Below are 13401 nucleotides of genomic sequence, written 5' to 3'. Positions count from 1 at the left end.
TGCTCCGTTCCGTGGCCCCGCAAATTTTTTTTTAACATGTCCTATTCTTGTCTGTTTTGCGGATAAGAATAGGCATTTCTACAATGGGACGCCTGTTCCGTTCTGGACCGCAAAAAATGGAACAGTCGTGTGCATGTCAGTCAGTCTTTATTTCCATCTCCTATCAAATATACATTAGGAAAGAATGGCACAAAGGATAAAGTCACATCAAAAATAAAGAATCACATATGATAAAAAGAGATTAAAGGGTTTTTCCAAGTGTATGACACTAATGACCTATTCTCAAGATAAGTCATCAGTATCTGATAGGTGGGGGTCTCCTGCATCCCCATGGATCAGTCGTTCCAGTGAGCACCACATCCTTCTCTGTGCTCACCAAGCACAGCGCTGTACATTCTATAGTGGGTGTTCTTGGTATCACTTGAATGGGACTAAGCTCCACCAGGGGCAGACTGGGAACTTAAAGTGGCCCTGGAAAAAAATAATAAAAGTGGCCCCATTTTGTAGTCGTGTCCAAATAGATGGAAGGCAGGACCAGCAATACCTTATTGTGACCCATTATACAACCCCCCAAAAGAGCCAAATACAGTTCATCACAAAATAATGCCAGCAGCACAAAATACATCCCGAAAAACTTCCACTGGCCGGCCATGAGGAGGGCCCAGACAGCCCTCTGGGCATCGGCCCACCGGAAAATTTCCCTGTAAGGTCTAGGGCCAATTCGCCCGTGAGCTCCACCTAGGCCATGTGAGCAATGAATGTGACATCACTGGCCTAGGAAGAAGCTGTGGTGCTCACAGCTGATTGGTGGGGGTGCAAGCAGTCACACAACCCCCGATCTGATATTGATTACCTAATCCTGGGGATCCGCGTGCACCATCTCCTCATACAGCTGATCGGCGCAGGTGCAGGGTTTCGGATCTGATATTGATGACCTATTCTGAGGATAGGTCATCAATATTAAAAGCTCGTAGAACCCCTTTAAATAAAAAAAATATGTCAGGAGAGGTAACAGGTTCTCTATATAAAAGCCTCTTGTACAAAAGATATAACTTCCCATGCCCACTTCTGCACATGCAACTTCATGTGCCAAAATGGTCGTCACCCAGACAGGAAACAAGCAGTTGCTAAGTAACAGGGACATACACTGCTACACTAAAGGAGGTCATATACATTCAATAGGTGTTCGGCCGACAGATATCTCTCCTGACCCCCTCACAACTCCCTACCCCTTATATATGCACATTTGGCATATATGTATCCAATGGGGAGAGGGGGAAAAACTGCTGCAGGACACTCCTGGTGGCAGCTTATCTCCACAGAGAACAAAAAGAAAATATTGATTCCACCCAATCCGTCTGTCCTCCAACAACACTTCCGGGGGGAGAGTCGCGAGCTCCCTTTACACATTAAATTGCTATAAATCGTGGCCAGTTCAGCCAGAAATACACTAATGTGTATGGGGTGCCTTAATGGCATATTCCCATCTCAGACTTTGATGGCATATCGCTAGGCTATGCCATAAAAGTCAGATAGGTCCCACCTCTGGGACCCGCATCTATCTTTAAAATATACCCCTCAAAGTAAAGAAGAGTTCACCACCCTCCATCTACCACTATGGGAGTTCCAGAAAAAGCTGATTGTTTGCTTGGCTATTTCCAGGCCATAAAGGTGAATGGAAAAGTGACCGTGCTTAAGCGGGGTGCTCTCTATTCACCGATTTGGGATCTCCGAGAACAGCCAAGTGCGCTCGTTCAGCTATTTTCAGAGCTCCCATAGCTGATAATGGGGAGCACCCGTGCCTGCGCAGTGTGCTCTCCTTCACTTCAGGGCACCTATTCTGGAGATAAAAGGTGGGACCCGCACCTATTTGACTTTGATAGCATGGCCTAGTGATATTACATCAAAGAGTGAGATGGGCCAACACTTTAAAGAAGAGCTCTGAGAGAAAAAGATGCAAATATATGCGGTTCTAATGAATATGTCAGTCTAAAAGTATCAGGAATACTCGGCCCCTTTGACCACTTTGATGTCCCCAGTGTCTTCTTAATGACCATTAATGATAGTTATGCAATGCTTATAGTATACACTATTCTGTTCCCTACTGTCTAATTCACTTATGCTCGTCTCATAAAATCATAGGGTGTATTTTTTTTTTCCAAGTCGAGTTAAACCAGAAGTGATATATAGCAATGCAAATACAGGCTTGGAAAGGAAGAAGACTGGATCCTGTTCAAAAGAAGCATTAGGTTTAAAAGGTTGACCCAAAGCCGGCACAAGTAGAGGCAGCAATCCACTTAACTTGTCAGCTGGGCATCCCTGACATTTTAATTTGGTAAGGTTTGCTGCTAGGCGTATATTCAAGGTCAACTACTTTAGGGAAATACTGCCCAATGATCAATAAATCATGATGAGCTCCAATAATTATACTTTTTTTTTTTTTCTCTATTACTTTGTATAGGACTGCTTTAATATTTAAAATTCCAAGGGCAATAAGTGTAGAAGTAAAGCAAATATAATTTAGGACCTTAAACTAACACAACAAAGTTTATTAGTCGACTGCATTAAAAATCAAATGCTACTAATCTCCATCCTCTCCACATTTTGCTACCTCTTAATGATTATGTGTCTGGTACCGATTCACACCAATGTTGGTGTTATGCTTACATTGTATATTTTTATTGAAAATAAAAAATAAAATACACAAAAGGGTGTATGACCAAAAGAACATCATATGTAGTAGGCTGACTATAAGGTCATGTGTGGTTCACAGTGACTACATAGGTTGAACACTGTTTTTACATTTAAAAAACCCTGTTATTTGTCTGTCAGTCAGATGAGCACACTAAAAGATAAGACCTCTAATCCAGAGGGTGAGAAATAGGCATCATAGAGCGCATAAAGCAATGAGTTATATGTGGTATGTGCTGTGCCACCATAACACAGATGCCTGCAGGGATCAAACCTCTGAACAGAAATAATGTATCCAATGCCGGGCTCAATGAGAGCAACAGAATTAAATCTGGGTACAGGAACGCCACTCAGAGGATAGGCCGTGCACTTTGCCATCCACTAAGGACAGTAGAAAAATTCTGCCACATACAAAGCCAGTGCAGAGAACTGCTTATATGGCAACATAAACATCAGCGCAAGCTGGCAGAGGTGTGGTAGTGGGAAGGCTCAACGCGTTTCTTCGTGCTGAGTTAGCACACTTCCTCAGGAGCCATTAATGTAATTTTCACCAGAAACTTAAGCCTGCCTAAGCCGCACTTTTCTAGTGTGAGAGTCGGCGTTCTAGTGTGGCTGTGATGTAAGCCTTGGCACTGTTATGGCCACGAAACGGCCGCCTATGTGCCGCGATTTAAAGGGCAAAACACCCCGCCCCGCAGGCGTTCCCCCGCTCACTCAGCCAACCTAGCGAGAGAACATGTCTCGGATATTTCCAAATCAGAGGACACACTCATTGCTCGTCATGTGACAGATGTGAACTTGGCTGACGGGCATTTAACATTTCTTTAATATTGCTTTTTTTCTGATTTCTTCGTTAACTAGGGCTGACACATTAGCCCCAATTACAGAGGGAATATTGTCCCAGTTACAAATGGAATACAGCCCAGTTATAGAGGGAATACTGCCGATAGGCATTTTAGCAAGGCTGTTCAGCCTCACTGCAAAGCTAATCTAGGTTTGCTTAGACCCAGCAGCATTTGCAGATGCCCAACCCTCAACAATCACATGATCGGGCTGGTGGTGGCTTGCTGATCTGAATGTACGATACTCACTGATCACCGGGTACAGAGCAATGGAGAATGCAGGGACAGTTAAAAACAGCCCTGCCTTCTGTATGGAAAGCCTTGCTGTCACAGACAGTGGGTTTTCCATTACCACAGTTTCCCAATCTCCATGCACCTACTATCTCTGCACAGACATCTAGGAACATTGTTGCCGAGTTAAGTGTGGGCTGACTGAATGTTTATTTGAAATGGGCAGTGGTTAATAAGATTTTATTATTACGGGCAGTGGTTAATAAGATTTTATTATTACGGGCAGTGGTTAATAAGATTTTATTATAATCATAATTATTAATAATAATAATAAACCTTTTTGAGACCAAACAAAGTTGCATTGAGAAGTAGTGACCTTCTCAAAGATGATGGGCAGTATGCATAATATATGGTGAAACTGAGCATCTGTGACATAAAATCTGGTCTGGATAAGTGAGTTTTCTTCTCAAAGAGGTGGTGTTTTGGACAAGGTTCACGTCAATAATAATATGTTGTCGTAGGCAGGCCAGTTTTTCTAATCTTTATCTGTGCCACTTTGTGCCTACTAAAGTCTCCACTTTCAGTTCTTGGTTGGCAGGTGTAGAACCTGGTGTGTCGTTTCTGAGATACTGAAACCACCAATTCAGGCACTAATGATCAAATTCACTCATACGTCATTTCTTCACAATTTTGGCACTTGTCTCGATATCAACAGAATCTCCTTAAAACATTGGCATGATTGTATGCATAGAAATTGAATATTGGCATTAATAGGATTTTCCAGGAATTTACATTGATGGATTATCCTTGGCATAGTCCATCAATGGGAGTTCAATCTCTGAGAACCCTACTCAGCAGCAGAACTTACTGTTATATATCAGATACAGTGGCTCTACTGTATATTGACCTATGCCTAGTGGATGCAAACATCTAATATTTAGATAGGTGAAGATAGCTTACATCTTCATTGATGCTACCAACACATACATGAATATCCCAAACAAGGGACAGAATAGAATTACCACTGTGCCTAGAACAACAGTGAACAAGTGATTGTTACAGTTATGGGACTCCCTCCAGCGAGACTGGCTGCTGCAGTCAGGATAAATTAGAGAGGGGAGAGTTTAGTGACGGAAGATTGATTTTTAATGGGTTACAGTAATCAAGATGAGAAAGTAAAAAAAAAAGGCAGATTCTAGAGATGTTTTTGAGGTGTAGGCGGCATGAGCGCATAAGAGATTGAATATAAGGGGTGAAGAAAAGATCAGCGTCAAACAAACCCAAAGACTACAGGCGTGCTGCCTAGAAGTTATGCTAGTACCAAACACAGAGAGGGAAATATAATTGGGTAGGCTAGTAGATGAAAAAAAAAAGGTCCTTGGAAAAAACCCTTTGTTGGTGCTATTACACCTGTGTTAGTGACCGTGGCCAGCACTTGTGCTTTATAGCTAATTCTTGGTCTGCACCTGGGCTTGCAGGAATTGAAACAATGTCAAGTCAAGGCAATTAGTGGTAAAGTATGAGTGTCTTCTGCATCCACTAAAACAAGTGAGAAAGCAACCTAACACGTAGGTGTACAGTTGAACATCATAAGGTGATCATTAAACGTATAACTTAGAAGCTCTGAGGTTCTAGGTTTGAATCTGACAAGGAAAACATCTACATGGGGTTTATACAAACCGGATTCCCAAAAAGTTGGGACACTAAACAAATTGTGAATAAAAACTGAATACAATGATGTGAAGATGGCAAATGTCAATATTTTATTTGTAATAGAACGTAGGTGACAGATCAAACGTTTAATCCGAGTAAATGTATCATTTTAAAGGAAAAATACGTTGATTCAAATTTTCACGGTGTCAACAAATCCCCCCACAAATGGGACAAGTAGCAATAAGAGGCTGGAAAAAGTAAATTTGAGCATAACGAAGAGCTGGAAGACCAATTAACACTCATTAGGTCAATTGGCAACATGATTGGGTATAAAAAGAGCTTCTCAGAGTGGCAGTGTCTCTCAGAAGCCAAGATGGGTAGAGGATCACCAATTCCCACAATGTTCCGCAGAAAGATAGTGGAGCAATATCAGAAAGGTGTTACCCAGCGAGAAATTGCAAAGACTTTGCATCTATCATCATCAACTGTGCATAACATCATCCGAAGATTCAGAGAATCTGGAACAATCTCTGTGCATAAGGGTCAAGGCCTTAAAACCATACTGGATGCCCGTGATCTCCGGGCCCTTAAACGACACTGCACCACAAACAGGAATGCTACTGTAAAGGAAATCGCAGAATGGGCTCAGGAATACTTCCAGAAACCATTGTCAGTGAACACAATCCACCGTGCCATCCGCCGTTGCCAGCTGAAACTCTACAGTGCAAAGAAGAAGCCATTTCTAAGCAAGCTCCACAAGCTCAGGCGTTTTCACTGGGCCAGGGATCATTTAAAATGGAGTGTGGCAAAATGGAAGACTGTTCTGTGGTCAGACGAGTCACGATTCGAAGTTCTTTTTGGAAATCTGGGACACCATGTCATCCGGACAAAGAGGACAAGGACAACCCAAGTTGTTATCAATGCTCAGTTCAGAAGCCTGCATCTCTGATGGTATGGGGTTGCATGAGTGTGTGTGGCATGGGCAACTTACATGTCTGGAAAGGCACCATCAATGCAGAAAAATATATTCAGGTTCTAGAACAACATATGCTCCCATCCAGACGTCATCTCTTTCAGGGAAGACGCTGCATTTTTCAACAAGATAATGCCAGACCACATTCTGCATCAATCACAACATCATGGCTGCGTAGGAGAAGGATCCGGGTACTGAAATGGCCAGTCTGCAGTCCAGATCTTTCACCTATAGAGAACATTTGGCGCATCATAAAGAGGAAGGTGCAACAAAGAAGACCCAAGACGATTGAACAGTTAGAGGCCTGTATTAGACAAGAATGGGAGAGCATTCCTATTTCTAAACTTGAGAAACTGGTCTCCTCGGTCCCCAGACGTCTGTTGAGTGTTGTAAGAAGAAGAGGAGATGCCACACAGTGGTGAAACTGGCCTTGTCCCAATTTTTTGGGGATTTGTTGACAACGTGAAATTCTGATTCAACATATTTTTCCCTTAAAATTGTACATTTTCTCAGTTTAAACTTTTGTTCCGTGATTTATGTTCTATTCTGAATAAAATATTAGAAGTTGGCACCTCCACATCATTGCATTCAGTTTTTATTCACGATTTGTATAGTGTCCCAACTTTTTGGGAATCCGGTTTGTACATTGTCCCAGTGTTTGTGTGGGTTTCCTCCCCCCACTCAAAAAACATACTGATAGGGCATTGAGATTGTGAGCTCCTCTGGGGACGGTGAGGGATGATAATGTCTGTAAAGCGCTAAAGAATATTTCAGCGCTATATAAGTAATAAATAAATAATGCTGTCTTGTTTTTCGTGCAAAGCAAAAAACACTGCAGAGTTGATATGCAATTAATATCATTAATAGAGTAAATATATAGCAAATATACAGCTTAAGAAACTTTGCTAATGAGATATTTTTAAATGCTATTAGTATTTGCCGTCTTTGATTAATGAGTCAGATGATAAGCAGCAAGCAGCTCATCCATAAGACAGAAAGGACAAGTAGATCATTAAATTAAAATTAAAAAAACGGCAATCGCATCCAGTTATATTTGATATTCATATGCTTTCGAGAAATTTCAGCCATATTGTCAATGTATGAAATGATGATTTTTAATATTTACTGCACATTCATACATTACTGCTATCGATAATAGGAGAAATTTTGCTGCTTTGTGAATTCTTATCTAAACTATGAAAGCTTTTCAGTTTGAACTTTTGTGCACCCCAAAGGACGGAAATGATGCCATGCTTCAGAAGTATCCATTATCATAATTACAGTCCAAGGCCACCCAAACTTACAACACTGTTTTCAATGGATCTCCCCATTTTCAAAGAAATTTGCTGAGAGGAGTAAGCTTCTGGTCCCCAATACATAATCTGTAAGCCCCTCTCCTACTATATACCATTCCTAATAGTGCTGTCTTATGTGGTAGATGGGCCATTGTGCCCCTTCAAGCACCAGGGCCCAGGTTATACTACTAACTTTTCATCCCTTATCCTAATGTTGCCAATTACCTAGTTTTGCTCTCAGGGGAAGAAGAATTAAGAAATTAAGGAAGTAGACCTAAAGGAAGATAAATGGGTCAGGTGAATTTTTGTCAGTTCGAACCTTTTCTCTTTTCCAGTTTTTTGGCTGCTGGTCACCTTTCTCTCCTCCTCATGGGTTTCACTAGCAAATTCAGTTGAATGTTCATGACAATGAGGGCATCAGGGTTACTAACTGTAAGACATAAATCCCCCCGTTGGCAATTAATGCTATCCTAGCTCTGTGATGTCTAACCTCCGGCACTCCAGCTGTAGTAAAACTATGACTCCCAAAAGGCACACTTGCTTGGCTCTTCTCAGAACTCCATAGAAATGAATGGAGCATGCTGGAAGTCGTAGTTTCAGCACAACTGGAGTGCTGGAGGTTAGCCATCACTGTCCTAGCTATTCTAAGTTAACCTGGCAATACACATTAGATAAATATCAGCCAATGCTGCCAATTTCAGCAGGACTGGCCTACCACTGATATGCATGGGGTTGTCCTGGCTCTTCCCCCACAGATTTCCTCAAGATCCTTTAGATTTTTCTGCCACAGGTTTTTATTCCCCACTCCCATTGAAATCTCAGCTGTTCAATAGTAAGAAGGTTCAGATAACACTTAGACTAGACTCTGGTGGGTCCTTCTCACACTGCGCATTTGCTATTTTCCCATGTGCTGCAGATTTCAATGGAGGAGACTTATGGATGGATCTGGTCATGTTCGCCTTCATCAGTGACCACGTTGAGAATGAAAGCACTTTACAAACAGTGCAGAAGGCTTTAGTGACACGGGGACAGGCCATTGTGAATGCAAGAGATCAGTGCTGAACCGCAGCCTCTTCATAGGACAGTGGTGTCATATTAATTGGTCATCTGGCCTGTAAGTGGGCAAATAAATAGCCATGGTCTGCAGTACCAAGCGCAGCCACTACACAATGTACAATGCTTTGACTGGGATGCTGCAAGGCTGCGCCAATGCTCAACCACTTCTTCAAACTGCTGGCCGGCCAAGACCACGTAGATATTAATCACCTATCCTCAGGACAGGCCATCAATATTGTGCCCCCCTTTAAAATAAGCTGCACGGTAATGAAGCAGCCAACTTCTTTAACACTAAGACAAAAGCCACATCCTTTAGTTGTTTCTTTTAATAAGCTTTCTCTTTTATAGTCTTTTATTCTCTAAAGATTGGAGGCTTCTGGGTTCCAGCAGAAATCAATGTAGCAGGCAGCCAGGGATATAACTGCATAGAAACAAAGATACTGAGGTTTTAAGAAGCATGTGTAGCTGTTGTATTTATTGTGAGACATTGTGAGACACATAACTGGGTTTTTTCCCAGTCTCTATTTAAAAAAAAAAACTTAAAGAGTTAAAGCGTACCTGTGTTTAAAAATAAAATGTATACGTCATAGTGACATATCAAAGATTTTGATAGGTGAAGTCAGAGTGCTAAGACCGCTGCCGATTGATTGAGAAAGAACCTTTCATACAGAATGTCTTTCTTCACTGCTGGTGACTGGAGATGGGCTCATATAGACTTTCTATTGACCTCGTTGACCCTCATTCTAGTGATCGGTGGGGGTCTTAGCACTTTAACCCCACTAATCAAAACCTTTGATATGTCAAAAGCTATTTGAAGTACAGGGACACTTTAAGAGATATTGAGATTCAGGCTTGGTTGACTATATCTTTTGGAAATGACTACAATTGAATCCTACAGCTCCAATTCCTGTTGAGTATGTTGAAAAGAAGTCCAATCATGCACAACGTCCTAAAATCTTCAAGCTTTATTTGTTCATGATAAAATCAGAAGCATAGAGTAGAAAAAGTACAACCAGCATGCTTTAGACAGTTACCTTTAGTCCTTAGTCATGGCATGCTGCTGATTTTAGGACGTGGTGCTAGATTGGACTTCTTTTCTATATTGTAACCACAGCCAAGGTGGTGCATGCCTTGCACCCTTCCATGCCTGGGGTCTGGCTGTTGAGATACTGAGCGGTGAGCAGAATTGGCTTCCTCTACCTTCTTGTATGTTGAGTATGTTACAGCTCTGTATGAACATAAAAAGACATTCATTCTCCCATTTTGTCTCCACAGCGAACATTTTGACGGTGATCATCTTGTCTCAGCTTGTGGCCAGAAGACAGAAGTCCTCTTACAACTATCTCTTGGCCTTGGCTGCAGCAGACATCATGGTACTGTTCTTTATTGTGTTTGTGGACTTCCTTTTAGAGGACTTCATCCTTAATAAGCAGATGCCTCAAATTCTGAACAAGGTGATTGAAGTTCTGGAGTTTTCTTCCATACATACATCTATTTGGATTACAGTACCATTAACCATTGATAGATATATAGCTGTTTGCCACCCTCTGAAATATCACACTGTTTCCTTCCCAGCTCGTACAAGGAAAGTCATTGTAAGTGTATACATCACTTGTTTTTTGACTAGCATCCCTTACTATTGGTGGCCCAACATATGGACTGAGGATTACACAAGCACGTCTCTACATCACATCCTTATCTGGATACATTGTTTCACAGTCTACTTGGTTCCATGTTCCATTTTCTTTGTTCTAAATTCCATCATCGTCTACAAGCTCAGAAGGAAAAGCAACTTTCGTCTTCGAGGGTACTCCACTGGGAAAACCACTGCTATTTTATTCACAATAACGTCCATCTTTGCCATCCTTTGGGCACCACGAATAATTATGATACTTTACCATCTCTACGTATCTCCTATAGACAATAGTTGGCTGGTGCACATAGTTACGGACATTGCCAACATGTTAGCACTCCTAAACACTGCAATTAATTTCTTCCTCTACTGCTTTATAAGTAAAAGATTTCGCACAATGGCCGCTGGGACGCTCAAGGCATTTTTCAAGTGCCAGAAACAACCAGTTCAGTTTTATACGAATTATAACTTCTCTATCACTAGTAGCCCTTGGATTTCACCAGCCAATTCTCACTGTATTAAAATGTTCGTCTATCAGTACGACAAGAATGGTAAACCGGTGAAAGTTTCACCATGACGCACTGGTGTAATTGGTGGTTTGAGAAAACAGCTGATTGAAAAAGCTTGTTGTAATTGATTTTTTGCACTCAAGTGTGTAGGCGCTTTCCACAGGCCATAACGTTTGACGTCGCTGCTGATAGGCAGCACGGGCGTGACGGCTGAAGTGATCTTAAGATCCAGGATGACGCTAAGGGCATGAAGCTGAATGTATGTTGAAGTCCAGTTATTACTCCAGTAGATAGTGTGACAGGAGTCATATGGCTTCATTTGAACTGATGAATTCTTTTGATATATGCCATTTACATGCAGTAGTGCAATACAACGTTCTTGAAAAATCTTCTAAAGACATCCGAAGGTGCTTAATTTTTACCAATAAACCGACAGAGTTAACCGCTACCGCTATTTATTCTGTCTCACCAGGTGAATAATTGGAATTTAAAGTTTTAGTTAGCTATGTGATCTTTCATGACAAAAAGGAAACTAGAACATACACTGTAAGCCCGCAGGAGTCTTTGTATAGAATAATTAATGTTTTAATATGTATATTGCTTTTTGCAGCTTTTTGATGACATGTCCAGTATAACATTGTGTTTTGTATACGCCATGACCTGCTACTGACGCTGTAAAATACCTAATGCAAGCTATGTGCGCATACAACCTGCAGAAAATCAGCAGTTCAATCATCTGTACATTTTATCGACTTGAATTATTCATGAAGGTATTATTTAAAACTGGGGTGGGGGGGGAAAGGACATTTACTTCAGTGCAATCCATTAATGTTGCTGCACTTTTCATTACTTCCTCCGGTGCATACATAGTGCAATTTTCGACTGGTTGTTGAACATGCCTTAGTAAGGTCAAAATCAATCTCTTTCTCTTTAATAGTAATTGCAAAAAATACAAGCACAATGAGCAAAAACAACATTTCCTACCGAGAACGATCGGCAATATCTATCCTAGGTAAATTCCTACGATAATTTTTTTTCCGCTAAGTTAAATCATAGGGGTTGATTATCAAAGGAGTCCTTAAAGCAGAAGAACCACCAGGAACTCGCCTTGTTTTCTTTGATAATACGTTTCAATATGTGCACATTGCATTCGTATCAAAAACACATTTGGCATTAAGCTAATGGCTTTCTCTTTGTGGCTTTAAATCTTTTTGATTGTCATCCATGTGCATTTCTGTAAGATCCAAGAAATATACATATCGTCATTTTCTCTGGAGTAAAAATGTATGTACAAATGTTTTAGGCCTGCATTTCCCAACCTGAGGTTTTAAGAACCATAATGTTCCTTGGGAACTGGCTCCCAGAAGACAGCAACCCTATTGGGTTGGTTGTATGGGTTCCCCAGAGTTCCTCCCTGACTAAAAAGGTTGGGATTGACTGCCTTACCTTATTGACATATTTTATACTATAGGCCTTACCTTATGTGCAATCTATAGGCCTTACTATGTTGGCCTTACATTTCCGTATTGGCATACTCCGCCTTATAGTTTAATTTTACATTTTTTATTATTGGATTAAGCTCTTCTCATCTCTTGGTTCTTACCAACCACAAGCTCTTATGACAACCCTTGTCTATGGGAGTCTTCTTTTATGGAATATCGTGCCTATTCCAACATGCTGTAAATGAAGTTCTGTACCTTCTTAACCTTTTTACCGCATTAGTTATGCATCCACTTTGAAGAACAAAGCAGAGTTGGATGGGTCACCTGCTATTACTACTACTTATATAATATTGTGGACATGCACTCTTCACTCTTCAATATTGTATATTTTTTTATTGAAGTGATAGGGTGAATCATACAGACAGAGCACCTTTTTCTCAGATTAAGCAGGGTGGTGAGCCAACTAATATATAGACATATTACTACTACTACTTGCTTTATAGCTTTAGTATATTATTTGTGCTGCGAACCAAAATTGTGAAATGCACTTTGAAAACTATAGTGAGAAAACAAATAGTTAACAAATAATTTAACAATACTTCATGTGACTGTCCATTCATGGGCTATATTTGTGTACTGTAAGGAAGTCCTTGTGGAGGATGACTACTAGCAAGTTTTTTTTCCTTAATGCCTACTCCTTGTCTGCTTTTTAGCCTAGCTTCATTAGTGTAGAACTGTGATCTGTGACTACAGTTTAGCTACAGTGCCTCCAGGGAGGCTGAGGTAGTCTGCGACATGTCCCCTGCCTCCTGATACGTTCAGGCTTCTGCGCTGTGTCTCCTCCGTTCAGCCCTGCCTCCTCGGATTCACAAGTTCCTCAAAGTGCACCAAGAGCTTGATTTTCATTTTGGCAGGGGGAAAATGATAGCAAGTACGGACTGCTAAACAAGGGAGAAAAAAAATGATTATCAGGTAATTGTCACCCACATACTGAAGGGAACGGAAAGTCATTATAACAATTCTATGTCATCATCTGTTGTAGGCAGTCCTTTTGTAGACATTACTTCCAGGCATCG

At 41.0% G+C, this 13401-nt stretch overlaps 1 protein-coding gene across 1 annotated transcript in view; it reads left to right on the top strand.

Moving 5' to 3' along the window:
• Nucleotides 1–10951, top strand: part of GPR139 (G protein-coupled receptor 139) — an 88356-nt gene extending 77405 nt beyond the window's left edge. Inside the window, exon 2 of the mRNA XM_044305122.1 lies at nt 10017–10951. Within this exon, the coding sequence (XP_044161057.1) occupies nt 10017–10951 (935 nt within the window). The remainder of the gene's footprint in view (nt 1–10016) is intronic.
• Nucleotides 10952–13401: the final 2450 nt, after the last annotated feature.

Source organism: Bufo gargarizans, chromosome 8, assembly GCF_014858855.1.
Source record: "Bufo gargarizans isolate SCDJY-AF-19 chromosome 8, ASM1485885v1, whole genome shotgun sequence".
Taxonomy (NCBI): Eukaryota; Metazoa; Chordata; class Amphibia; order Anura; family Bufonidae; genus Bufo; species Bufo gargarizans.
This window is presented reverse-complemented; position numbering and strand designations above follow the sequence as displayed.